Source organism: Bos mutus, chromosome X (genome assembly GCF_027580195.1).
Source record: "Bos mutus isolate GX-2022 chromosome X, NWIPB_WYAK_1.1, whole genome shotgun sequence".
Taxonomy (NCBI): Eukaryota; Metazoa; Chordata; class Mammalia; order Artiodactyla; family Bovidae; genus Bos; species Bos mutus.
Window position 1 is genome coordinate 76042020 of NC_091646.1, and position 25380 is coordinate 76067399.

Genomic DNA, 25380 nt, shown 5'->3' on the forward strand with positions numbered 1-25380 from the left:
TCTCTGTCCTGGAATTTAAACGTGGCACCTCTGGAACTGGAATTCCTGAGTTCCAACCACAACTCCACTACTTACTAGTGGGGCAAAGTGAATTAACGTTTCTGGTCCTCAACATCCCCATTGTTTCCCATAGGCAACCTGCTGCCTAAGACTACTATTTATGTGCAATAAAACACCTAAACAGGGCCAACTATTATTATCAGTGCTGTAACTCCAATAAAAATATACCTGGCCCGGGGCTGACTTGCCTTCAACACTTCTGTCAAGAGGATAAATCTAGTTCACACAAGGAAGAGGCCCACAGGCCTGGGTAGCGCCCTGGAAGTCATGCCCTCTTTTGCATTAGTTTCTGATGGAGAAGGGTAGTGCAATGAAGGAAGGGCATCCTGGTCAGGCCTGCAAAAAGGCCGCTCCCAGGATACAGGCGCGCGGTCCTCAGCAGAGCATGGGATAGAAAGGTCCTGGAAGCTTCCCCTGAGCACGTCCCAATATGTCCACCTCGGGGACCACTACCTCTACTTTCCACACAATCGTTTGTCCTGACTCAACATGGCGTTAGAATCCCACAAGACACCTTGGTCCTCAGTTCCCACCTGGAGGATTTACCCCGCCTATTGGTGGCGGAAATCACCGCCCACGGGCCTATGCCTGCCCAGCCCCTCGACGAGTTCGAGCGCGGGGGTCCCTTTTCAAGATGGCAGTAGCCCCCTGGCTGTATGGGGGGCTCTGCTTCCGTTTCCGGGACCAAAATCCGGAAGTGGCCGTTGAGGGGCCCTTCCTACTCCCAGCTGCGGTGGCCGTTAGAGGAGGGCAAATGGCTATGGCGGCGGTCGCAGCGAATCCCGCGGATACGGCTGCGACTGCGGTCGACCACCGAAAGCCACAGCGGGAAAAGGTGCCGGGCCTGGAGAGCCAACGGCGCCAGATAGAGAATGGGCGACGGCGTCCGCTGCGGGTCGGCGAAAGCTGGTAAGGCAGAGCTGAAAGCGGAGCCTCGGCTTGAGGGGACTGTGGGGAACGTGGCGGCGGAGGTCCACGTGAGAGCCGCCCTGGGGAGGAGGAATGGCCTATGGGACTGGGAACGAGAGGGGCGGGGAAGTGCCTAGTCTGAGAAAGAGGTGGGGCCTGTGCGATGCAGCCTGACAGCGCGGCGCGATTTGGCGCGCAGAGGCAGGGGGCGGGTCATGAGAAGGCACGGCCGCGGCGGCGGGGCGAGGCCAGCGAGGTGGACCTTGTAACTTGGGAAGGAGGGGATCTCAACAACAGAGCTGGGGAGCGTAGTCTGCGGGGCGTAACGAAGCATCTGGGGGCGGGCCGTGACTACTGCGCGGCGCCTGAGAACGAATTCAAGGCCGGTGACGTCTGGCTGAGGAGAGGATAGGGAGGCGGAGCGGGTCGGGGAAGAGGGAGGGAGTCGGACCCTGAGTGGTGGAGAGAGCTGGAGCCTGGGAACGAGGCTCGTGACTAGGCCGAGGGGCGTGTCCTGAGGCCGTGGAGAGACTGCAGAGGGGAGGTGGTGCCCGTGAAGCAGAAAATGGCGCCTGCGAATGAGCAAAGCTTGTGAAGCGGCGAGGTTTTTGCCTCTGGCCAAGCTCTTCGTCCCAGGACGGGAGAAAGTGCAGGTGATTGGCACGGGAGGGGCCTTCGATGTTACGTTTGTTTTCTGTTTTAGTAGTGCTTTGTTTTGTAATCAAGAAAAAACAGCTATTTTTAAAATATCAATGCGTATCTTGATAAATTGACTTGTTTAATTGATTTCTTTGCTAACCTCTGCTCGAAATGTACTGTTCCTGGGTTCATTTTATTTCTCGCCGAGTTGCATCTCGTTTTTTAAGTTGTGAAATACGTAAGACCTGCAAAGATTATATGAAACGTTTACGTAGGCCAGGTTGATGGACATTTTATAAAAATAAACGATCTGTACTTTTCAAAAATTTCAAGGTCGGGAAGAACTGTTCCAAGTTGAAGAAATTAACGGGATTTAACGAATGCATAACTAAATGCAATGTGTTATCCTAGATTGGATCCCGGAGCAGAAAAAATAAATTATTTAAAAATCTTTTTTTCACCTCATAAAGTGAACTTTCTCTCTTTTACTGTAAAAGATATGAATGAGGAAATTGATAAAATGTTTACCAAAGTCTGTAGACTAGATGTTAGTACTGCTAATTTCTTGGTTTTGATCATTGTATTGTGATTGTGAAAGATAATATCTTTGTTTTTAGGAAATTCATTTAGGGTTAAAGAACCGAAATATTTAAGGTTAAAGAACCATTGTGTAAGCAAGCTTACTGTGAAATGGTTGAAAGAATAGAATATATAAAGACGTGTTTAAAGAAATAATGACCGAGTGAGTAAAAATTTAAATTTGGAGAATCTTGAATGAAGGGCACGGAGAAATTCTTTGTATTATTTTTACGACTTTTCTGAGTCTATTTCTAAGTTAAAAATTTAAAGAATAATACAAAATTTGTGAATTAACCACCTAGGTTAAGATTCAAACCGTTACCTTAAGAAATTCTGTGCTGCTCCGGGATGAAAATTCCCCTCCCTGCCTGAATTTTTGATTTAGTTATCAGTTTCCTACCATTGTATGCGTCCCTGAATAGTATTTGTGGTCTAAGCTTTCATTTTATGGGAGGATATGTGTGAAATCAGACTGGCTGCGTATCAAGTACCCTTTGCATCGTATCAGGTGGGTACTCAGTATCTACATGATGTCATTGGTGACGGTAGCCCTGATCACTTGGTGAAGGTATTTGCTGGGTTTCTCCACTGTACTAGTATTATTTTCTTGTTTCTATACGGAGTGAGTCTTTATGTCCATCCTTACCTCAGAACGTTTCAAGAGTCTTACTGTTTCATGCAGTGTAAATGCTGAAATTCTTACAGTGACTTGCAGGGCTTTACAGTTTCCAGGCTGGTATCTGGCTGTGATCGTTTCTCCCATTTCTCTTCAGATTACCCTCCCCCCTTATTTTCTCCATCCGGCTGTATTGGCTGTATTGGACTCTTGGCATTCCTGCATTGCCGCAAGCAAGGTCTCACCTGAAAGCCTTTAGGATAGAAGTGAGGTTTGCTCCTTTTAGAGTTCTTTAATCACAGTACTAGCGAAATACATATTCCTGTTACTGGAGAGACAAGTTAAGATTCCCCAAATCGGAAATATGAAACCAAGCAGTTTTACTATTACACTATAGCTCTCCAGCAAGGTACAGCCTCAGTCCATCTTGAGAGTAAACGACAATAACAGAAATATTGCTATAGTCCATTTGGAGGTGTTCAGAAGGGCTTGCAGGCTTTAGTTCCTGCCCCATCTTTCTTACTTTTACAGTCTTGTGACAATAGCCTTTAAAAGTATCCCACCCATACCAGGTTTCCTTTTGGTGTGTTGAAAGTGTTTTGGAAGTAGATAGAGTTTGTGGTTGCACAACACTGAATGTACTAAATGCCACTAAATTGTTCACTTTTAAATGGTTAATTTTATGTTATTTGAATAATAAAATTAGGATGTGTCAATAAAAAGAATTATCCCATCAATGTTGGTTAAGCATTGAAGCCAGTTTAATTTGCTGTCTTTTTTATAAGGGGTCACTGGAGTGATCAGGAATTTTGTGTTCATAAAGCATTTCAAAGTCTTGGACCTATCGCAAATCATATACCTAAATATACATGTTAATATTTGCACTTTCTAGCTTTTGTCAACTGGCAGATCTGGGTGAGGGCATTTAATTTATTTGGCTATCTAAACTGATTAATTTCTGGGATAAGCTTAAATTTTAAGAGAAAATTCAAATCAATGATAGTATAGCCTCCTTGGCAAATTTTCGAAAGTGAACCATCTGAAGTTAAATCTGGGGTAGTGAAGGAGCCTCTGGTTGTTTGCAGGGTGTAGATAGTTTCCTAACAAGAGGTAGATAAGCATGAGCCTGTCTTTGTTCAGATCAAAGAAGGTGGCTGCCTGGGTGCAGTGTTGCAGAATCGATTGTGATGTGTGAAGGGAAAACAATTTCTCTCCGGAACTTAAGAGACTAGCCAGTGGCCAAGGCGTATTTATCCTGTGTAACAGCTGTAGCAGCAATTGTCAACCAAACATGTGAAAATTTCAGTCGGTTTAGTTCTAGGGTCTTCATTAAAGGTTAGTGCTGTGCAGACTTCTCCTAAAGCTGTTACACAGGATAATTATGCCTTGGCCACTGGATCTAATGAAAGAGTGAAATAAATAATAGGCCTCCAACAATTCCCCTGTAATTGAGTCAGCACCCCTAGTATCTGCTCAGATTTTTTATGAACCAAAAAGGGAAAGGGGGTTGTGAGTCTAAAGTTCTAGAGGGGGGGATCTTTTGGTAGAAAGTTATTGTACTAGTCTTTGTTGCTTGAAAAAGAGTATGCTCTTTAGCTTCAAAAGTATGCAGTTATTGAAAGGTTTTTATATTAGTATATCTAATTATATATAATTAACCATAACTAACCTAGGAAGATAAACTTTCTTTTTGGTTTGTCATTTTTAAAAATTTTAAAAAGTTTGAAAAATGAAAAATTTTAGGTAAACCTAATGCATTCCTTTTGTAGGGTGAAGGAGTAGATCTTTGTGATATCTCCCAGAGATAGTTTAGGCAGAAAAGAACATTTGAACAATGTTACTGTTCTTACTTTGGCCTGAATTTTGGAAAGACAAAGCAAGAATAGTTCGTTGTTTTATATTTATTTCTGTATTTTTGGCTGCGTCAGGTCTTAGTTGCAGCGTGTGTACTCAGTAGCCCTGCAGCATGTGAGATCTTACAGGGATCGAACCCCCATCCCCTGCATGGTAAGGCAGGTCTCAACCACCGACCAGCAAGGGAATCCCAAGAATAGTTGTTGTTGCTTTTTTAAAAACAAGATATAAATCGAAGTGAAGACAAGAAATATTTATAGTCAACCTTGTAAAACATACAGTGATAAATAGCAACGATTATTGGGAGCTTAACTTTTCTTAAAAGCAAGAATTCTTTTTAAAAAGTGAGTTAAGAGAGGTCAAAAGGCACCAAGAGTTGACAGTAATTTGGTGACAAAAAAGGAGCTTCCAGTCTGGGCATAAGTTAACGTAGTCATTTTCTAGGGGAAAAAAAAAAAAAACCCAATTCTAATTTTCCTCCTTTGGTGCATTATTCATGTAACAATTTACAGAAAGGACTTATTTATATCCATTTTTATTTATGTATTTAGGCTTATATAGATATATAAGTAATTTAGAACAGTGTAATTTATATCTGAATAAGCTAACAACCTTTTAATAAAATGAGTAGGAAATCATATCTTAGTTTATATCCATATTTCTGTTTCTCCATAATTATTATACCTAGCAATGTAATGATTAACCAAAATAACCGATATTTTCTCCAGACACGAGAAATCTAGAGGACAGACAATCTTGTTTAGTAATTTCTTTCCATAAGTACAAGTTTCATATCACTTGAACAAATTGGAGGAAACGGAAACATAAGTGACTTTAACAAGATCCATCTTATTTCTGTATATTAGCAATAAGAAATTAGAAAGTTAGAATTTTAGAGATACATTTACATTAGCAACCAAAAAAAAAAAAACATGAGCATGTAGGAGTAAATGTAATCATGTGCGTGCTTTTCCATTAGACACTGACAACTCTATATGTCCTGTCACCTGAGCTGACAAATTATGAGCCATCCCAATTCAGAAATGTTAAAAAAAATTCAAAGTGTCTTTGAATTGAAAAAAACATTGTAGTAATATTTTGTGAAAATTTATGTAAAGCTTCAGTCTTCTATGAAGGCTTCAGAAATTCATGTTGTAGCCAGGTGTGGAGGTTTTGTTTACCACTGTAAATAAAAAGTTATTTTAATGTTAATTTTCCTTTAAAATCTGCTTTAAAAAAACCTGTTAAGCTGTGCCTCCTTTTGTGTCAAAGTTCCCATTAACAAGAAACTAGCTTTACTGAGTAAATTCACCTCATAGACCATCCACAGAAGCAGTTAAAACCTTGAAGGTACAAGTGGTAGAGGGTAAAGTCCGTGATAGAATCTTCTAGATGGGTGTCTGTGGCATGAACGACCAGGGTGGGGATGGTGTGTGTGTGTGTCCCCAGCCTGAGTGAAGTGTGGGATCTGTGGGGGGTCACTGCAAACCGCCCCCCTCCAAATAAATAAAACAGCCCGCAGAAAAGTTTGCCTATTTTGGGCGACATTCCAGGTTAACAAAGAAAAGTGCCATTTTAAAGAATCTAATGTATACAGTTAAATAGCTAGAAAACGGTTACATATTTTTCATCCATTTTGTAGCTTTTTGAAAAGTTTTTATTTGAGGCTGTTAAATACTTTGGATAGCCTTCTATGTATCAAAAATTGCATAGCAGGAACTTCCCTGGCAATCTGATGGTTAAGACCGTCAGCTTCCACTGCAGGGGGGCATGATTTGATCCCTGGATGGGGAACTAAGATCATGCTGTGGGGCATGCCGCCCCTCAAAAAAAAAAGTCCGTTTCAGAGCAGGTTTCTGTTGCAGAGCGATGAGGTGGGGGTCGAGGGGTGCCGGCATGAGGATTATGTGTACGTGAACTTTGTTGTCTGAGCCCTAGGATTGGAATGATAACAGCTAATGTTTATTTAGCACTTTGTATATATCAGATATTCTGCAGACTTGAGAATTTCTCATGGCATTCTACACAGGCACATTTCAGCAGTCCTAAATGTTTATCCTAGTAGTGCCTATAAAAGTGTCTCCTTTAAAAGAGAGCAGGTCAAACTGTACTTAAAGATGGTTCAGATGGTAAATTTTATGTTACATGTTTTTCACAGTTTTACACAGAGTGAGCTAGTCACCATACGATTAGAAATTTATTATAACATCAAAATAAATCCTAAAGACAAAAAAATTATTTTAAAGGTCACAGTGTGCAGTTTTTGAAGGAGGACTTTGTGATTCTTTTAGCAGTTGAAATTTTTTTTAAATTTCTGAGTGAATTTTCCATATTTAACAATCCATTTCTCAGCTGAAGAGTTTTGTATCCTGTACAAACATTGCACATTCAAAAAATGGCTGAAGTCTTATAACATTAGCTGCAAATAACAATTATTTTGAATCTAATTTGATTGTGTTACCCCACAGACTAATACAAGTAAATTATCATTTATTCTATAATAAAATCTCATGTTTTCTGGCATCATGGTATGAGTTTGGTTTTGGTTGTTGTTTTATTTTTTAGCTCTGTATTAGTTTCAGATGTTCATGAAACTTATCTTCTTGGTAACGTGTGGATACGTTTAGTCCAATAACCATGGGACGTGGTACCACACACCACCAGATAACTGTGCGACACCCTTGTCACCTGTCTGGTCCAGGTTCCTCGTGGGGCATCACTGGTACAAGCAGTGGGAGGTGTACGTGCGGGGAGGAAATCAGGACTCCAGCACCTTCCCTGGCTGCATCAACAATGCTGAACTCTTTGAAGGTACCAGGCTTCTGCCTCCCCATGTCAGCTGAGCCCTGGACTTCTTGTCATCTCTGTCCCAACAAACGATCATGAGCCCCTTCTCTGTGCTAGGTCATTGGTGAGATGGCCAGACTGACTCATCACTTTCCTTCCCTGATTGTTCCTCTGCCACCTCCCCCTGCCCTCCTGCAGACCAGGTAAACTGGCGCCTCAAGAAGGGATTGGTGGAAGGTGAGGACTATGTGCTGCTCCCAGCGGCTGCTTGGCATTACCTGGTCAACTGGTATGGTCTAGAGCATGGCCAGCCTCCCATTGAACGCAAGGTATAGTGGGTGGTGCGGGTGCTGCAGGGTGGGGGTTGACTTCTGGTGGGGGGAAGCGTAGGAAGAAGGCCTTAAAGGTCCAGGACGGGTCCAGACCTGTGTGTTCATGTCCGCTGTATCCATACACCTGGCTCTGCCCTTCTTAGGTCATTAGACGATATCTTGCTGCATCCCCTGTGTTTGCTTGCCTGTGTGTGCTCACTTCACACAGCCTCGTACGTGTGTCTGTGCCATGTGTGTTCGTCTCTGTGGATGCTCCTCTGATTGCAGAGGTGGTCACCCTGTGTCGGTGTGTGCACACGGTGGGTACGCCAGTGTGTGTACCCTTCCCTCCTTGCAGGTTGTGGAACTGCCCAGCACCCACAAGGTTGAAGTGTACTCAGTAGAACTGTTGCTTGTCCGGCACAGTGATATGGACACACCTCACACGGCTCAATTCAGCCAGACAGATTCTGTTGGTGAGCCCATGGGTCATGGAATGGATTGGCATTCCCGGCAACAGTCATGGTTCAGTGATCTAAGGAGTCTGAGGTCAAGAAGGAGGGGATCCTTCAGGGTACCAGGACGACCTTGAACAACGTGCACCATCCCCCTCCACAGACCTAGTTTTGCACACCGCTCGAGAGCAGTTTCTGGTGAGCCCCCAGGAAGAGACTCGGCTGTGGATCAAGAACGCGGAGGGCTCTTTTGAGAGGTTGTGCAACACCCGCATCACAGTGCTTGACGCCGCTCTCAAGACTGGGCAGGTGAGGGTGGGGAGGACTTGTTTGCCCACAGGCCATGCTCAGATTCAGAGAAGTGAGAGCTCGGTACCCATGGGCCCTCCATGAATGCCTTCCCTGTTTTTTACTCCTCTTCCTCCAACCCAGGTGGTTGTCATGGAGACCCGAAACAAGGATGGCACTTGGCCCAGTGCCCAGCCACATGACACGTGAGCCTTCGGGGTTTCTGGTCCAGAGTGGGGTCCCACAGTCGGCACACTGAGCCCATGAGCACATTTTCTCTGTGCATGGTACTTCTTCAGCTGATAAAAACTCATCCGTTTCAGGCGCAGCACATTGGAGGAGGAAGAGGACTTCCAGGGCCAGCCAGGCATCTGTGGTCTTACCAATCTGGGCAACACATGCTTCATGAACTCGGCCCTGCAGGTTGGACCATGAGGTCTAGGTCTGGTGCAGCATGGGGGTGGATTCACGAATTGGAAATGGAGGACAGAGTTGGGGGCACTGCAGGGCAAGGTGTCAGGTTGGAAGCTAGGTCCCCACAGTCTGGCTTGATGTGCCCATGTTTCTTTCTGAAATACCTGTGCCTTTCCTCTCCACTTGCTCCCTGCTCTCCCTAGTCTCCTCTCCTTCATCACCACATTCTTCTTTCTCCTGAAGTGCTGTTCTCTCCTCTCCCCTACTCCTCTGCCCATTCCTTTCTTTCCCCTTCATCCTCCTCCCCCTTCCTTTCATCCATCCCCACCTTGGTTACGTTTTCTCCCCTTCACTCACCTGGCTCCTGCCTCCTACAGTGCCTCAGTAACGTGCCGCAGCTCACAGAGTACTTCCTTAAAAACCGATACCTGGAGGAGCTCAACTTCTGCAACCCACTGGGCATGAAGGGGGAGATTGCACAGGCCTATGCGGACCTGGTGAAACAGGCATGGTCTGGCCACCACCGCTCCATTGTGCCCCAGGTGTTCAAGGTGTGGCTCAGCCCTGGCTAGCCCCTATCTGCCCCCCAACCCCCAACCCCCACCCCCCACTCCCCACTCATCTCCTCCCTCATGCCTTGACGCCCCGCCCATCTCCTCAGACCAAGGTCGGCCACTTTGCGTCCCAGTTTCTGGGCTACCAGCAGCATGACTCACAGGAGCTGCTGTCGTTCCTCCTGGATGGGCTACACGAGGACCTCAATCGCATCAAGAAGAAGGAATATGTGGAGCTATGTGATGCTGCTGGGAGGCCAGATCAGGTGGGTGCTTCCAGAAGACCCCCATCATGAGAGCCTTGTTAAAGCCACTAGGACCTCTGCCACAGGGATTTTCTGGCCCCCCTGGGGTGCCCTCACCACTCCCCATTTTTGGTTAAGCTCATCTTCCCTGACCTCAGTCCCATCCTCATCTTCACCATATCTCCACATCTGCTCCTACACCCAGTGAGAGTTAACTCCCACCCAGTCTCCTTCCCCAAGTAACCGCTAGCCCTGACAGTGAACAACACAGTCTCCAGGTGGCCCTCACTATAACTCTGTCTCTGGACTTTACCAGTGGCCTTAACCTTTACTCCCATGCGCACCCTGCCTGCAAACCATGGTTTTCCCCAGCCCCTGGCATCCCTCACCACTCAGCACTACACTGTCAACAGGAGGTTGCTCAGGAAGCCTGGCAAAACCACAAACGGCGGAATGATTCTGTGATCGTGGACACTTTCCATGGCCTCTTCAAATCCACACTGGTGTGCCCTGATTGTGGCAATGTGTCTGTGACCTTCGACCCCTTCTGCTACCTCAGTGTCCCACTGCCTGTGAGCCATAAGAGGGTCATGGAGGTCTTCTTTGTCTCCATGGACCCCCGCCGCAAGCCGGAGCAGGTATGAGGGGAACGAGGACGGGGGTGTAATGAGGGACCTGCACTCATAGAGTTGGTTTGATTACTCAGCCATACCTCAGGGTTTCCTGCACTAACTCACCACACATCCTTCTGCTCTTCTGTGGTTACCATTTCTCCCTCAGCACCGGCTCGTGGTCCCCAAGAAAGGCAAGATCTCGGATCTGTGTGTGGCTCTGGCCAAACACACTGGCATCTCGCCAGAAAGGGTGAGGCTCTGCAGATGGAAGGAAGGTGGGATACAGGGGCAAGGAAACCAAGGGAGGCAGAAAGGCCTGTGGGAGATCTTGCAGACTGATCGGTCCCCTCTCTGTAACCCATTCCCAGATGATGGTGGCTGATGTCTTCAGTCACCGCTTCTACAAGATCTACCAGCTGGAGGAGTCCCTGAGCAGCATCTTGGACCGAGATGATATCTTCATGTGAGTAAGAAGACCAGGGGAGATGGGGTTTCTTAGGAACCTCCTTTGTTAACCACCTTCCCTCTCCCTTCCTCAGCCTGCTCAGGGCTTCAGCCATGTACCTTAGCAAGGCAGGCTGCTAGGGGCTGTCAGTGAGTGGGGTGAAATCCTTATGCAGGGTGTCCTTGGGTGTTTTCTTCCTTATTATGTGAGGGAGGCTCCTGTTTATTTTATTCAGCACTTAACTAGTACCTCATATGTACCAGATGCTGATCTGCACTCCTTACTCACTTTGCAGGCCACAAAACCCAAATGATTTTTAAGATAGGGAATGTTAAGCTGCTTTCTGAACATAAAAGCATTCAGAACAAGTTTGGGACTTCCCTGGCAGTTAGGACTTTGTGCTTCCACTTCAGGGAGCATGGGTTCTATCCCTGATTGGGAACTAAGGTCCCACATGCCATGTGGTGTGGCCAAAAAGAAAAACATGTTTGAAATGTTTGGGTAACTGAAATAGAAGGTGCTTTGTGAGTAGAAAAGTTCTTTGTAACCAAGCAGTTTTCCAAAAAAAAAAAAAAATTGTTTTAGATCCTTGTGTCACGAAAAATTTTTGTCAGCTCCCTCAGTGCTCTAATAACACCAAAAGACTTTATCTAATATCACATAAACAAGGTGCTGTGTAAATGATCCAAAACCCTGGGTGACTCTTTGGACCCTTTTAAGAATACTTTCAGGCTGTGAGTAGTGAGTGGCTGGAGCAACTGGGGCAGAGTCCTTGAATCCCTCTTGGGTATATTTATCAGACGGGACCTGGTGTTCATCTCCCACAGATATGAGGTGTCGGGCAGGGCTGCTATTGGTGAGAACTCCAGAGAGGATGTTGTGCTTCCTGTCTACCTGCGGGAGCGCACCCCAGCCCGGGACTATAACAGTTCCTATTACGGCTTGATGCTCTTTGGGCACCCGCTCCTGGTGTCAGTGCCCCGGGACCGGCTCTCGTGGGACGCCCTGTATCACATCCTGCTGTACCGCCTCTCGTGAGTCTGCGCTTCCAGATCAGGTGGGGAGGTGGGGTCAGAACTCAGAGCCGAGTGTCCAACCACTTGGTTGCCACCTTCCGTCCAGCTCCTGAAGACAGTTCAAACTTAACATGGCCAGAGAGTAACTTGTAGGCTTTTTTCTTCCTCTAAATTTCTGACTTCGCCACCACCTCACCTAGGTGCCAGGGATATAGGAGTGAACATGGCAGACAACGTCATCTTGTACTTAATTGTCTTCCTAGGAGAGTCTTGGTTATTTGTGTTTCGATCGATTTTTATTGTGCTTAAAACCCAGAGTCCCCACCAGGCAAACAGCAGTGCACTATCTGGCTTCACCTCTCCCTCACGTGGCACTTATGCATGCTCCTCGGAGGCCTTCCCTGATGGAAATGTGCAGCTGATCATGTATCTGTATAACAGTGGCTTATCATACTTAAGATCCACACTCCTTAACTGTGGCCCACAAGATCCTCCATTGTCAGGCCATCTCTTCCCACGTTCCTGTAGCATCTCTTGAGACCTTCTGGCTCCTCCTCCACAACTGTGTGTGTGGGGGTTGACCCATGGCTTCCCATCATAAGCAAAGTGGACTTCTGGGCTCTGTCCTCCCTGCCCTCTGGCGCCCTCCTTGAGAGTCTCCTCTGTTCTGTTGGCAGACGCTACGTGACCAGACCCAGCTCGGATGATGAGGATGACGGGGATGAGAAAGGTGAGGAAGAGGAAGGAGAGCAAATCCGCAAGGATGAGTGTCTGTACATGGATCCACAAGGATGAGGGTCTCCTATGGCCTGAGGGAGGGTCAGTGGGTCAGTGGTGGGTCTGGGGTGGGTCTGACACACACACAGGGTCCACCTGGATGTGCATTGCTGCTCAGCCCTCTGGGGTTCACACATTCCCACCTCTGACATCCTCCCCCAATCCTAGCAGACCTGGAGGATAAGGATAGGCTCCCTAAGCCTGGACGTGTGACTGAGGGCAGCTCCCAAGACCCTGGGCTGGAGCAGGCTGGACCTAGCTCCAGAGTCGTGAGCAGAAGTCGGGCCCCTGTGGACAACTCTCCTGGGCCATCTCACTGGCCCCAGAGGGCACGGCGCAAGCACCTCTTCACCCTGCACACAGTGAATTCCAATGGGACCAGTGACCGCTCGACCTTCAACGAGGATACCCATGGTGTCTCCTTCAGCTGTGAGCCAGGATTGGGAGGCGGGAGGGGGTATTCCTTGGCAGCAGGGCCCATGACCACCTCCCCTCGCCCCTAGCCCAGCCGTACATTGCCATCGACTGGGAACCAGAGATGAAGAAGCGTTACTATGACGAGGTGGAGGCTGAGGTAAAGGAGATCTCGGGGATGGCAGGGAGGGGGATGCACTTTCAGTTGGCACCACACACACCCTCTCCTACCTCAGCTGAGCCGTGATCACAGAGCTCCCGGGGCCTCAGATTCTTAACTTCAAAGTCCATGCCCTTAACCACTTAGCGTGCATCTTCCACCCCTACTCCTTTTTATCCCCCAAGGGAATGGCTACTCACACCAGTATTCTTGCCTGGAGAATTCCATGGACAGAGGAGCCTGGCAGGCTACAGTCCACGGGGTTACAAAGAGTCCAACACAGCTGAGTGACTTTCACTTTTCATCCTCATACCTGCCATCCACTCCCCAAACCTAGGGCTACGTGAAGCATGACTGCGTTGGGTACGTGCTGAAGAAGGCACCAGTGCAGCTGCAGGAATGCATTGAGCTCTTCACCACCGTTGAGACCCTAGAGAAGGAAAACCCCTGGTAAGGGACCAGAACAGGGCCTCTGGGGGTGCTATTAGGTAGGACCACCTCCGCCCAGCCCCTGTTACCACTAAATACACCTTCCCCCACCTGCTCATTCGATCGCCTCCTGCCACTCTGGCCACCAACAGCCCAAGCCTATTTCCACCTCAGAGCCTTTGCCCGAGCTGTTCCTTCTCCCAAAATCATCCTTCCTCCAATTATCTACAGGACTTGACCTCCTTCATTTTGCTCAAGTCTCTCTTCAAATATCACCTTATCAGAGAGGCCTCTTATTCTTCTGTTAAAAACTGCTTCTCCCCCAGCCATCAGCTCCCTCCATTCCTTTCATGTGCTGTTTTTGTCTGAGCCTAGCATTTCTTTTTTGCTCCATTAACACCCCTTGATGTCACATCTTAGGTTCTTCTCTTACGTCGTTTTTTGTCTTTCCTGTTAGAGTGAGCCCCTTGAGAGTGAAAACATTTTAAGTTCACTGTGTGTCTCTTCTCATTGGTTATAATGGTGTGGGCTGTGCAGTAGATGCTCATTAAGATGTTGGAGAATAAGTGAAACAGAAAGAACTGAAAAGATAAAGCCAATCTCAAAAATAAGAGGAGCATCTCCACGAAGCAGAAAGGGAACAAATATGAAGTAGTGCCGTCTACTTCATATCAACAGTAGGCCGTCAGCAAATACCTGGCGAGTGAGTAAAACAGAAGAGAGAAAACCAGAGGGACAGAGGCAGGCTCAAAAAGATGACTAGGGTCTGCCAGACCAGAATCCAAACAAAAACACATGCCAGTACAAAAGTGCCTATGTTGGGCAATTGATAAGTACGTGGCAAGGTTTTAACAAGCATGCTAAAGTAACATAGGAGTAGGCCCATCAAAGCTACATGGCAACAAGAGCTCAGAAAGTGTCTGTCTCCTGACCTGGGCTCCATCTCTAGGTACTGCCCCACTTGCAAGCAGCACCAGCTGGCCACCAAGAAGCTGGACCTGTGGATGCTACCAGAGACACTCATCATCCACCTGAAGCGCTTTTCCTACACCAAGTTCTCCAGAGAAAAGCTGGACACCCTTGTGGAGTTTCCTATCCGGTCTGGGGCCTGGGGAGGCTGGCTGGGGGCAGGAGTGGGGTGGGGAGGAAGGCAGGGACTGGGGGAAGGGGGCGCCACTGATATTAACCCTTGCCACACCCACAGGGACCTGGACTTCTCTGAGTTTGTCATCAAGCCACAGAACGACTCAGCCCGGGAGCTGTACAAATACGATCTGATCGCAGTTTCCAACCATTATGGGGGCCTGCGGGATGGACACTGTATGTACCCAGGGGCATGCTCAGGGTGGGGGCAATGGGGTTGGGATGTCCCAGTGGGTAAGTAGATGTGTGAACCAGTGGCGAGGTCATTGGTGTCAGAGGAGTGAGAGAGCCAACGTGGACCCTTCTTAGGGGCAGGAAGGTAGGTGAGGACTGCCTGCCCTCTCTTACAGACACGACATTTGCCTGCAACAAGGACAGTGGTCAGTGGCACTACTTCGATGACAGCAGCGTCTCACCTGTGACAGAGAATCAGATTGAGGTGATTCCTATCTTCCTTCCTCCCCTTCTCCCGATACCTTCTTCCCCAACCCACGCTGACTCCTGTCTTCTCCTCACAGTCCAAGGCAGCCTATGTCCTCTTCTACCAACGCCAGGACGTGGCACGCCGTCTGCAAACCCAGGCCAGCTCGTCAAAGCCCCCCGCATCGTCTGCCTGTGGTGCCCCACCCAAATCAGAGTTCGTGGATGTAAACTGAGGGGCCCTGGCCCTGCCACCAGGAAGGAAGCTGTCCCGGCTCTCTTCCTTCCTGAAGCCACCCCCATTCTCTTAACCCAAGTTATACGTGCCCCACGCCAGGCGTCACAGGCTTAGTTGTGGCTACTGTTCTCCTTGCTGCTATGTTGCGCTCTCCCAGGGAAGAAGAGGTCGTGTCTCCTTCCAGCAGTGTGTTCCCTGCCCGTGTTTGCCCTTTAGAGCATTAACCTTCCTTCTATTCTCTATTTATGATTCTCCCCTTTCCCCTTCCTTCTTGTTCTCAATCTGGGGTGTTCTCAGGGGGTGGGGTGGGGTGCACCTGAACAGAGTGTATTTTCTTATTGAGACCCTGTACCTTGCGCTGTGTATATATAAAAGTGCCAGTGTGTTCCTTGGCATTGTGGGTTTTTTTTTTTCCACATCCTTAACCAAGCACCAGTATTGTGCCTGTGTGCATAGTGAATGCCAGGTGTGTGATGGCTGCTGCTCTTGAGTGCTCATTGAGCACCATCTGTGTGCCAGGTCCTATTCTAAGTGCTTGTGAAGCACCATCTGTGCGCCAGACACAACTTTCAGCACCAACTGCATGCCCAGTGTTTTCTAAAACATTTTGCAAATATTGACTCATAATCCTCACAAGAGTCTCACGCGGGAGTTGTCATTGCCAATTTCAGGTGGGCAAACAGATGCAGAGGTCAAGTAATTGCTCTAGTTATGTCCAGAGGTCTAGGCACCTCATCACTTACACTGGAGGTAGTAGTCCCCAAAGGGGACATTTGACCTCTGTGGACCCAGGATGGAATTGGTAGTGGACATGACTTGTGCTCAGCTGCTGTGGGAAAGGTGTGTCTGGAACAGATAGGCATGTGTGGGGGCAAATGGCTGGGTTCTGGATATAAAGATACTAACCAGACCACCTCACAGGCCAGCAGTAGTGTCCTCTGAGGAGGGAGTACATCTGGCCCAAGCCACCCACAGTGACAGGACAGATGGGCTGTGTCTGTGTTGCCCCTATGCTTAGCCTCCCACCATGACTGCAGCTTCCCAACCAGGCAGGGTCCCTCCAGCCTCATCCCACAGAAGAGCAAGATAGAATGGGTGCAGCATTGTGTGAGCATAAAATGCCACCTAAGCACTGCACAGCCCCCCACTCCCCCGCCCCCGGCCGCCTGAGCCCTCCTGTGGGTGCCAGCTCTCACCTCAGAGAAACGGAGCTCCAGTGGGGACAACCGTGGGGCAGAATGGAGTGGACCAGTGTGCAGTATCTGGACATAAACAAGCACCCCAGCCCTTCACACTGAGGAAGGGAATCCTTATCAGGGCGGTTGAGAGATCATTCCCCCGACAAGCCTCCTGCCTTTGCACTGGGCCTGCGAAGCCCCCTCTGAGGGGCACTCAGCCCAGCCTTATCACCCACCAGCCTTCAGTCGTGCTGTAGATACAGGCGAAATCGAGATAGTTACTGTGAGGAACTCAGCTCAAACTGACTTAAGCAAAAAAATAAAAATATTGGATCCAGGGACTCATAAGCTGTCATTTAGTCCTCACAACTGAAACTCCATTACTTCACCTGATGTGAAGAACTGACTCACTTGAAAAGACCCTGATGCTGGGAAAGACTGAAGGCGGGAGGAGAAGGGGATGAGAGAGGATGAGATGGTTGGATGGCATCACCGACTCAATGGACATGAGTTTGAGTAAACTCTGGGAGTTGGTGACGGACAGGGAGACCTGGTGTGCTGCAGTCCATGAGTTCACAAAGAGTCAGACACGACTGGGTGACTGAACTGACTGAACTGAAGTCCTCACGAAGACTGTATGGTTTAAGCACTATTACCCCATTTTGCAGATGAAGCAGGCATGAAGAGCTGGTTCAAAATAAGTCCTCATTAGCTATGACATCCACCTAAAAGGAATTAACTCAAAATAACTTCCCTGGTTTAACCAAAGACACCTTGAAAAGACAACATGCCTAAGAATCAGGACAAATAAAAGACAATATAGTAATACAGAGACACAATAGACTCCTCAGCCATCAGTGTAAAACATGCTTATTCTGGTCATGGAAATAGAGATACATGTGAAAAAAAATTTTTAAACCTTTAAAAGTGAAAATGAAAACAAGTAAAAATAAGTTGAGAAAGAACCAAACAGAAGTGATAGATCTGAGCTGCTGCTGCTAAGTCAATTCAGCTGTGTCCGACTCTGTGCAACCCCATAGACGGCAGCCCACCAGGCTCCCCCGTCCCTGGGATTCTCCAGGCAAGAACATTGGAGTGGGTTGCCATTTCCTTCTCCAATGCGTGAAAGTGAAGTCGTTCAGTCGTGTCTGACTCTCTGCGACCCCATGGACTGCAACCTACCAGGCTCCTCTGTCCATGGGATTTTCCAGGCAAGAGTACTGGAATGGGGTGCCATCACCTTCACAGCAAAACTTAAGAATTATCTTTTATTTTTTTGTCTGGCTACTTACTGTGAAACTGATAAACATCTTTTACTATTGTGATTATGTAACTAACATTTGCTTAATACCATTGTATTATGGTTGGTCAACAGAAAATAATAGAATTCTATATCACTAAAACTAGCATTTAGTAGGAAAAAGTCAATGGATGAGTTTAGCAACAAATCAGACCTAGCCGAAGGATTTTGTGAATTGAATACAGTTTAGGGCATACTAAGAAATGCATCTTCTAGAAGATTTTAAGTTAGACTAATACTGTATTTTAATAAGGGTATAAAAACTAAAAACTATAAAAGGTACACATTTCAAACAAGAGGGAGAAAATAGATGAATAATCCAAAAGAAGGCAAGAAGAAAGGAACATGGAACATGGTGGATGGGTAGAAAGCACATAGGCAACCACTTGCAAATAATCTGCTGTTTCCTCCAGTTCAAGGGAGGGGACTGGGAACCAGGCAGCTGCTTTCAGACCACAACTACCACCTTTCTAGGGAGAAGCTGGGATGAGGGTGAGTAAGAATGCTGCAAAACTTTCCCATGATTTTGAAAATGACTTTTTCTTGATTGGACACTTGTTCTGTTGCTGTAAACCTGTGACTTTTCCAGAAGTGCTGACACAGTTGGGTCTGATAATTTGGCTTGCTTGCTTTTTTCTTTTCAAATTTAATTTTAGGTTTTTGTTGGGGAACATAAGCTTGGAGCTTCCTAGTCTGCCATGTTGCTAATGTCACTCCCCTTGTGTATTATAAATGTGTTTCTTAACACATTTAGGAAACAATGCAATTGGGATCTTTTTACATAATCTTACATTGAGTTTTAGTTGAGGTGCTTAGATAACTTAGTTAATGTAATTATCGATATGTTTAAGTTTTAGTATTTCATCTAGCTATCATTATTTTTTGAGGGAGATGCTTTCATTTTTTATTTTGTATCATGTATTATTTTACAATGAATTGTATTACTTTTGTAATTGAAAAAAAATACATAGGAAAACTGTAACAACAGCAAATATTTGGCCTGGATTCTTAGGGCTAGAAATTCATGTTGGGTTCAAGTTTTTGTTGATCACAACTTATTTTTTGGTTCATATGCAAGAACCATTTCTTGAATGCCTCCTGGTTAGCTGGCACTGCCCTTGGCACTTCCATAGGCTTTTCATCCTCATCCTCATAATAGCCCTGTGAGGTAGGAATTGGTCCCGCTTTATAGATAGAAGATAATTGCTTGAAATGCTTCTATTTGCCACATGTTTTCATAGGCTAGAGGTTCTTACCAGCTGGTAAGTCATTGGTCAAGAACTCTCACTGGTTCCTAGAGGTTGCTCTAAGATTCAAATAATCAAACTACTAGAATTTTCCCCTGACAGGAGTGATGGGTTAGGTATCAGGATAAGAGTGGAGGAGAGTCTGTGGTCTCTTTGTAGCACCATTTGAGTTTGCTCTGGTCACTCATGCACAGTGCGGGGAGGGGATGAGGGAGAGGAAGGAAAGTGTTTATAAGTCTTCTTGCTTCTTCAGGACGAGCTTCATCACCAGCACTGTAAATGGGGGCCTGATCTCCTCCACTGTCATGCTTGGGTCCCAAGCTCCTACCACCTTTCCATCTGGGGCCACTAGGTACTTTCAGAAGTTCCAGCTGGGCTCCTTGCCAGAAGTCTCCGTCAGGTACTTGAAGGCAGGGTGGACACCAGTGCTGGCCACTGTGATCTTGCTAAACATGGGGAAAGTGACACTGTAGGTGCGGCGGGGCAAAGCTCTCAATCTTGCTGCTGTCGGGCTCCTGCTGGCCACACTGGTTACAGGGGAAGGCAAGCACATTGAAGTGCTGGGGCCCCAGGTCCTGCTGTGCTGGTCTGTGAAGCCGCATTTGCTAGCTACATTCACCACCAGGGACACCTAGCCGTCGTACTTCTTCAGCAACACCAACTTGCCCTGGATGTTGACGGCCTTGAGGTTGTTGAAGTCCTGCTGCTGCTGCACGCCAGTCATGGACGCCAGGAGCAGCCAGGCCGCCAGTGCCACCACCATGACTTGCTCCAGAGCAGGTGGCGTGGTGAGGCAGCTATCTGATTCTGTTTGTCCTCTTCCCTCTTGTTATTTTCCCTCTTTTATTGCTTTATTTTGAATTAGGTTTTTTAAAATGATTTCACTTCATCTCTTTTTTTGGTTTATTAGCTCTAACTCATGGTTTTATTCACTGATTGCTTTATGGTTTATAGTGTACATTATTTTTTTGGCTGTGCCAGATCTTTGTTGCTGCATGCAGGCTTTCCCTCCTTGTGGGTGATCAAGGGCTACTCTAGTTGCATTGTGTGGAGGGTGAGTCTTGTCCATGTGGCTTCTTGTCCATGTGGCTGGAAGCAGAACTGCTGTCCTTCAACTTTATAAAATTTACTGTTTCAGTGTTCTTTTTCTCACTTCTTGAGATGAAGACTTAGTTCGTTAATTATTATAACTTTTTGCCTTGATATGTTTATAGAAAAGAAAGAAAGTGAAGTCACTCAGTCGTGTCCAACTCTTTGTGACCCCATGGACTGTAGCCTTCCAGACTCCTCCGTCCATGGGATTTTCCAGGCAAGAATACTGGAGTGGGTTGCCATTTCCTTCTCTAAGGGATCTTCCCGACCCAGGGTCAAACCTGGGTCTCCCGCATTGTGGACAGACTCTTTACTGTCTGAGCCACCAGGGAAGCCCTGTTATGTTTATAATCCTAGATAATAAAAGACAGAAACATGGATTGTGAAAACCCCATGTAAATAGATTACTTTTGACACTATTGAATTCTTTAAATAAAAGTAACACATTTGTGAAATGCTTACTGTTTTTTGGTGCCATCATAGACTCAATCTTGAAAAAAGTTTCCTTAACAACTGGACAAAACGTATATAAATACCGATATCTCTATTTTGAAAACTTATCATACCTTTAAAAAATTGTACACTCTTTCTGTGTGGAAAGGAGATAGAAGAGAGAGCTATTTGGAAGTTACAAAAGAAATATGGATGGCAGAAGAAAGCAAGGAGAAGAGGGAACAGAAAATTAGAAAACAGTAGCACATGGATGAGGTTTACAGAAATGGCATATAACCCTTATGGTTTCTAGGTCTTCAGTTATAGTTTCCATAGAATGCAACGCATGACTGGTCATGGTCCACGTGCATTCACCAGCCACCCCATTGAGCTGACCACTACCTGTGTTAGCTACTCTATAAAATGGTAAAATAAAATAAAATAACACCAGTATGTAAATACACTATAGAAGAAAACTTAATTGAGAATATAGCTTTCTGTATTTTTAAGAATGAACAATGTCTGAAATCAGGGTTCCAAGGGATCTTCCTTTCTTTTCTTCTATTTCTGTGTAAGATTCCTGTCCTATTCTTTGAGCAGCTCTAAAATCTTTCTCTTTCCGTATTAGAACCTAACAAATTCTTAGGTTTGGTATGTGCTAGCAGTTGCAGTCACTAAAGTGCTCTTCTCTTTCTCCTTCCCTCAGTTAGTAGGTTTCCTGTGCCCAGTTGGAAATGGGGTAGGTTGGGGAGGACCTTTCCTCTTTCCAAAAGGACCCTGTACTGAAAGCAGCAGACTTTGTATCTATTTGGTAACACTGCTGCCTTTTCCCAAGCTCTTGTCCCTGTCTCTAGCTTTCAGCTAACCCTTTCTTTTTGTCATGTATGAATAGGGGTATGAGTTTCAGTGAAGGTAAAATATGTGTTTTCACATAAAATCTGTTTTTTAATCTATCCTGCAGACAAAAATACTTTAATAATTATTATAAACTGTGTACTGTTCTAATGTCATGAAAACAATGTATATGAGACTTCAGGAATTACCAAAAAGTTTCTAGATACATTCTCACTTGCTCTCTGTGTGAGACTGTGGAATATGGTGTCATAGTTGTGATGGAGCTGCCGCTGAGGCAGGTATGCATTTTGCCCTTGCCCAAGGTCATATAGCAAATAAGTGGTATATTTTAGCCAGGTCTTGTTTTTACAGCCCCACCCTTTCTACTACTCTATTCCTTCTAACATGTGCTGAAAAGCAATTTTGTTTGTTTGAAGAAAAAAAATAGTACTTTCAGTCCTCCTAATGAATTTAATCATGTGTAAGCTTTTTAAAAAATGGAAATGTATTGGAAATTCCCTGGTGGTCCAGTGGTTAGGACTGTGAGCTTCCACTGCAGGGGGCATGGGTTCAGTCCCTGGTTAGGGAGCTAAGATCCCACATGCTGCATGGCAGGGCCAAAAAAAAAAACAAGGAAATATGTTCCTATAATTGGAAAGAATGAGCCATGTTAGTAGGGCCAACTCTTTAGAGAGCTGTTAATTATTTTAGACCATCCTGTTCCCTAGCTTTATCTCTTTGCATCCTGCCATGGTGGGGTTAATGCTTCCTGGTTACTAAAGGAGTTTCCATCATCACAGGGTGGGCAAGGGGGAAATGTCTCAAGTTCAGGGGATTTCCTACTTTCTTAGTGGTTCTGGCATGAGGTTTGATAGATAGTACTTTAACAAAGCTGACTTTCTCTAGGAATCCCCCACCACCAAATTTCAGCTATTTGTGGTAGCTCTTTGTTTTAACCTAGCATCAAAAAAAGAAGAGATTGGTTGTTTTGTTGCCCAAGCAGAGACTGAACATTGCCTGCTCTGACTGCTACAGTGTAATTCATCCATATCTCCATCTCTATCTTTGGCATGTTTTGAGGACTCCCATCATGGAACCACACAGGGCTGCTTCTCCATTGTCACAGGATACAGAAATACTGGAAGCTTCAGATTGTGCTGTTGTGGTCAGTGGAGTAATTTTATTTATAAGAAAACAAGTTAATTTTGTGCTTTTGGAGAATGAAGAGAGTTTATAATAACCATAGTCCAAAGCTTGGGCTTCCCCGGTGGCTCAGTGGTAAAGAAGCCACCTGCCAATGCAGGAGATGTGGGTTCGATCCCTGAGTTGGGACAATCCCCTGGAGAAACAAATGGCAACCCACTCTAGTATTCTTTTTTTTTTCCACTCCAGTATTCTTGCCTGGGAAATCCCATGGACAAAGGTGCCTAGAGGGCTACAGTCCATGGGATCGCAAAATAGTTGGACATGACTTAGGAACTAAACAACAATAGTCCAAAGCTTTCATCTTCTCTGATGTTAAAACTCCAAATGAAATTGTTTTGTAGGAGATAGAACAGGGAATCACCCAAGAGAGTTAGACATATGAAGCAGGCTACTTTTACTAAATATATTGAAATAAATGACAAGGAAATGTATTAAATATATATGTATTACCTGACTACATCTAAGCCCTAAATCTCTTAGCAAAGAGATCTGAGCATTCAGGGAAAGTGAGTGCTGAATACAAGTTGGCATGTGGTGGTATGTGTTCTGAGGTCTTTTTTAAAGAGTTTATTTTTTTGTTTGTTTTCCTGGTTTTATTAGGATATAATTGACATAGAACATTGTATTAGTTTTAGATGTACAACATGATGATTTGACATATGTATATATTGTGATATATATTGGGCTTCCCAGGTGGCACTTGTGGTAAAGAACCTGCTTGCCAATGCAGGAGATGTAAGAGATGCAGGTTCGATCACTGGGTTGGGAAGATGCTCTGGAGAAGGAAATGGCAACCCACTCCAGTGTCCTTGCCTGGAAAATCCCATGGACAGAGAAGCCTAGCAGGCTGCAGTCCATGGGGTCACAAAGAGTCAGACATGATAGAAGTGACTTAGCATGTGTATATGCACATGCCCTGAACAGTAGAACAGAACAGTAGAATATATTGTGAAATGATCACCATGGTAAGTCTAGTTACCATCCATGACCAGACAAATCTGCTACAATATTGTTGACTATATTCCCTATGTGTACATTATATACATGGGAGTTATTTATCTTATAGCTGGAAGTTTGTGCCTCTTAATCCTCTTCACTTATTTCATCAGCACCCCCAACCCTTTCTCTGTGGCAGCCTCCAGTTTGTTCTGAGATCTTTTTGAAAGAAAGATGTTTGTGCTCAGTCATGTCCAACTCTTTGCACCCCATGGACTGTAGCCCGCCAGGCTCCTCTGTCCGTGGGATTTCCCAGGCAAGAATACTGGGGTGGGTTGCCATTTCCTTCTCCAGGGGATCTTCCCCATCCAAGGATCAAACCTGCATTTCCTGCATTGGCAGGCAGATTTCTTTACCAGTGAGCCACCTAGGAAGCCCCTGCAGGAAGGACTGTACTTCCAAAATAGACACATAACTTCTGATTTTGGGGGAATGCAATCACTTAAGGGGCTGGCTTATCAAATTCCAACTTAAAAACAAAATAGGTTTTCCACAAATTCTACTTTAAGAAAGTGTTACGGGAAAAGTGGGGGAGGGGATGAGGATTCCTCTTTAATTATTTTTGAAATGCTGTGATATTTCTTAATTTCCCCATGGTATCCTTCCAACATCCCTTCCCCCACTTTTCCTCCAACACTTTTCTAAAGTAGAATTTGGGAGACCTGGGTTTGATCCCTGGGTCGGGAAACCCACTCCAGTATTCTTGCCTGGAGAATTCCATGAACAGAGGAGCCTTGTGGGCCATCGTCCATGGGATCATAAAGAGTCGGACACAACTGAGCAGCTAACACCTTTCACACCTATACTGTTTTTAAATTGGAATTTTATAATCCAGCCCCTTAGGTGACAACATTCCTCCCAAATCATGAGTTATATGTCTATTTTGGAAGTACAGTGTTTAAAACTGCAGTGATCACTTCTTAATTTCCCTGAAGGCATAGCATCAAAAAATGATATTTGTACTTTCAAAGCATTATTAGATGATAAAATTAAAGATAAAAGAATAATTCACACTCCAGCGCTCAGTAATGTCCTCACAATAGTGCTTTCTGTATGATAGATGTCGTCACTCTCCAATGTCAAAGGGGGCCTCTTTGATGGGAAGTTAGCATTTTCTGGGAGTCTCTTTCATGCCATCTTAATCTTGGGACAAGGAGTACACTCAGAATCTAGTCAGAAGCCTGCTCCTAACTCCCATCTCAGGCTTTGACCTAATTTTCTACAGCTGCAACCGTAGTATGTTGGGTAAGACTCTGGACACAGAGCCTCTTGTTGCTCTGAATTTCCATGGTTTCAAGAGCACAGATGAAATAACAGCATAACCTAAATTTTGTGGGACTGTGTTGCTTGACTGTGTTTAGCCTGCATGTGTGTGTGTGTGCACGTGAACATGTGTATCTGAGTATTCTAGGAGGAATATAATTATAGTGGATGCATTCTGAGCAATGAAGAGCAGTAACTGGAAACAGTACGGCTGGCTGTCTCTATGGTAACCTCCGTTAACTGAGTGTATGCATATATTTCCTCATTTTGGTAATTTGTATTTTAAAGTAGAAATAATTTTATGTACATGACCATGCATTTGTGACCATCAATTACTTGTGACCACAGTGATTATTGGCTATTATTTCCTCTCTGGAATCATAAGAGTGGTGGAGGAGGTGGGTAGAGGAGACATAGGGAGAGAGATGACTCATTTTAAGCTTTTTCTGGAAAAAAACAGGTGAT

General features: G+C 45.6%; 1 protein-coding gene and 1 pseudogene across 6 annotated transcripts; one reads left to right on the forward strand and one right to left on the reverse strand.

The window, feature by feature from the left end:
- The first annotated feature begins 679 nt into the window (after positions 1-679).
- USP11 (ubiquitin specific peptidase 11) lies at positions 680-15670 on the forward strand. Of its 6 annotated transcripts, none has more exons than XM_070365987.1 (21): positions 680-969; positions 7359-7468; positions 7643-7773; positions 8114-8231; positions 8374-8519; positions 8643-8704; positions 8822-8921; positions 9290-9463; positions 9574-9732; positions 10125-10349; positions 10492-10575; positions 10694-10788; positions 11598-11804; positions 12464-12516; positions 12732-12992; positions 13067-13137; positions 13475-13587; positions 14516-14665; positions 14771-14886; positions 15060-15148; positions 15228-15670. In XM_070365987.1, exons 1-21 carry the CDS (start codon positions 695-697, stop codon positions 15363-15365), a joined length of 2877 nt encoding a protein of 958 aa, XP_070222088.1. In that variant the 5' UTR covers positions 680-694; the 3' UTR covers positions 15366-15670. The 6 variants fall into 6 exon arrangements, with proteins under 6 accessions (XP_070222088.1, XP_070222090.1, XP_070222089.1 ...); XM_070365989.1 differs by having other exon boundaries at positions 12732-12977; XM_070365988.1 differs by having other exon boundaries at positions 12735-12992.
- A 3651-nt stretch (positions 15671-19321) lies between these two features.
- LOC102284801 (glutathione peroxidase 7-like) lies at positions 19322-19855 on the reverse strand (annotated as a pseudogene).
- Between the last annotated feature and the right edge of the window lie 5525 nt (positions 19856-25380).

Excerpts from the sequence above, each read along its gene's own strand:
- USP11 (XM_070365987.1), top strand. The coding sequence starts at position 695 with ATGGCAGTAGCCCCCTGGCTGTATGGGGGGCTCTGCTTCCGTTTCCGG. Across the intron at positions 10,350-10,491 it reads CCCGCCGCAAGCCGGAGCAG|CACCGGCTCGTGGTCCCCAA; the intron begins GTATGAGGGGAA and ends TTTCTCCCTCAG. Across the intron at positions 15,149-15,227 it reads TGACAGAGAATCAGATTGAG|TCCAAGGCAGCCTATGTCCT; the intron begins GTGATTCCTATC and ends TTCTCCTCACAG.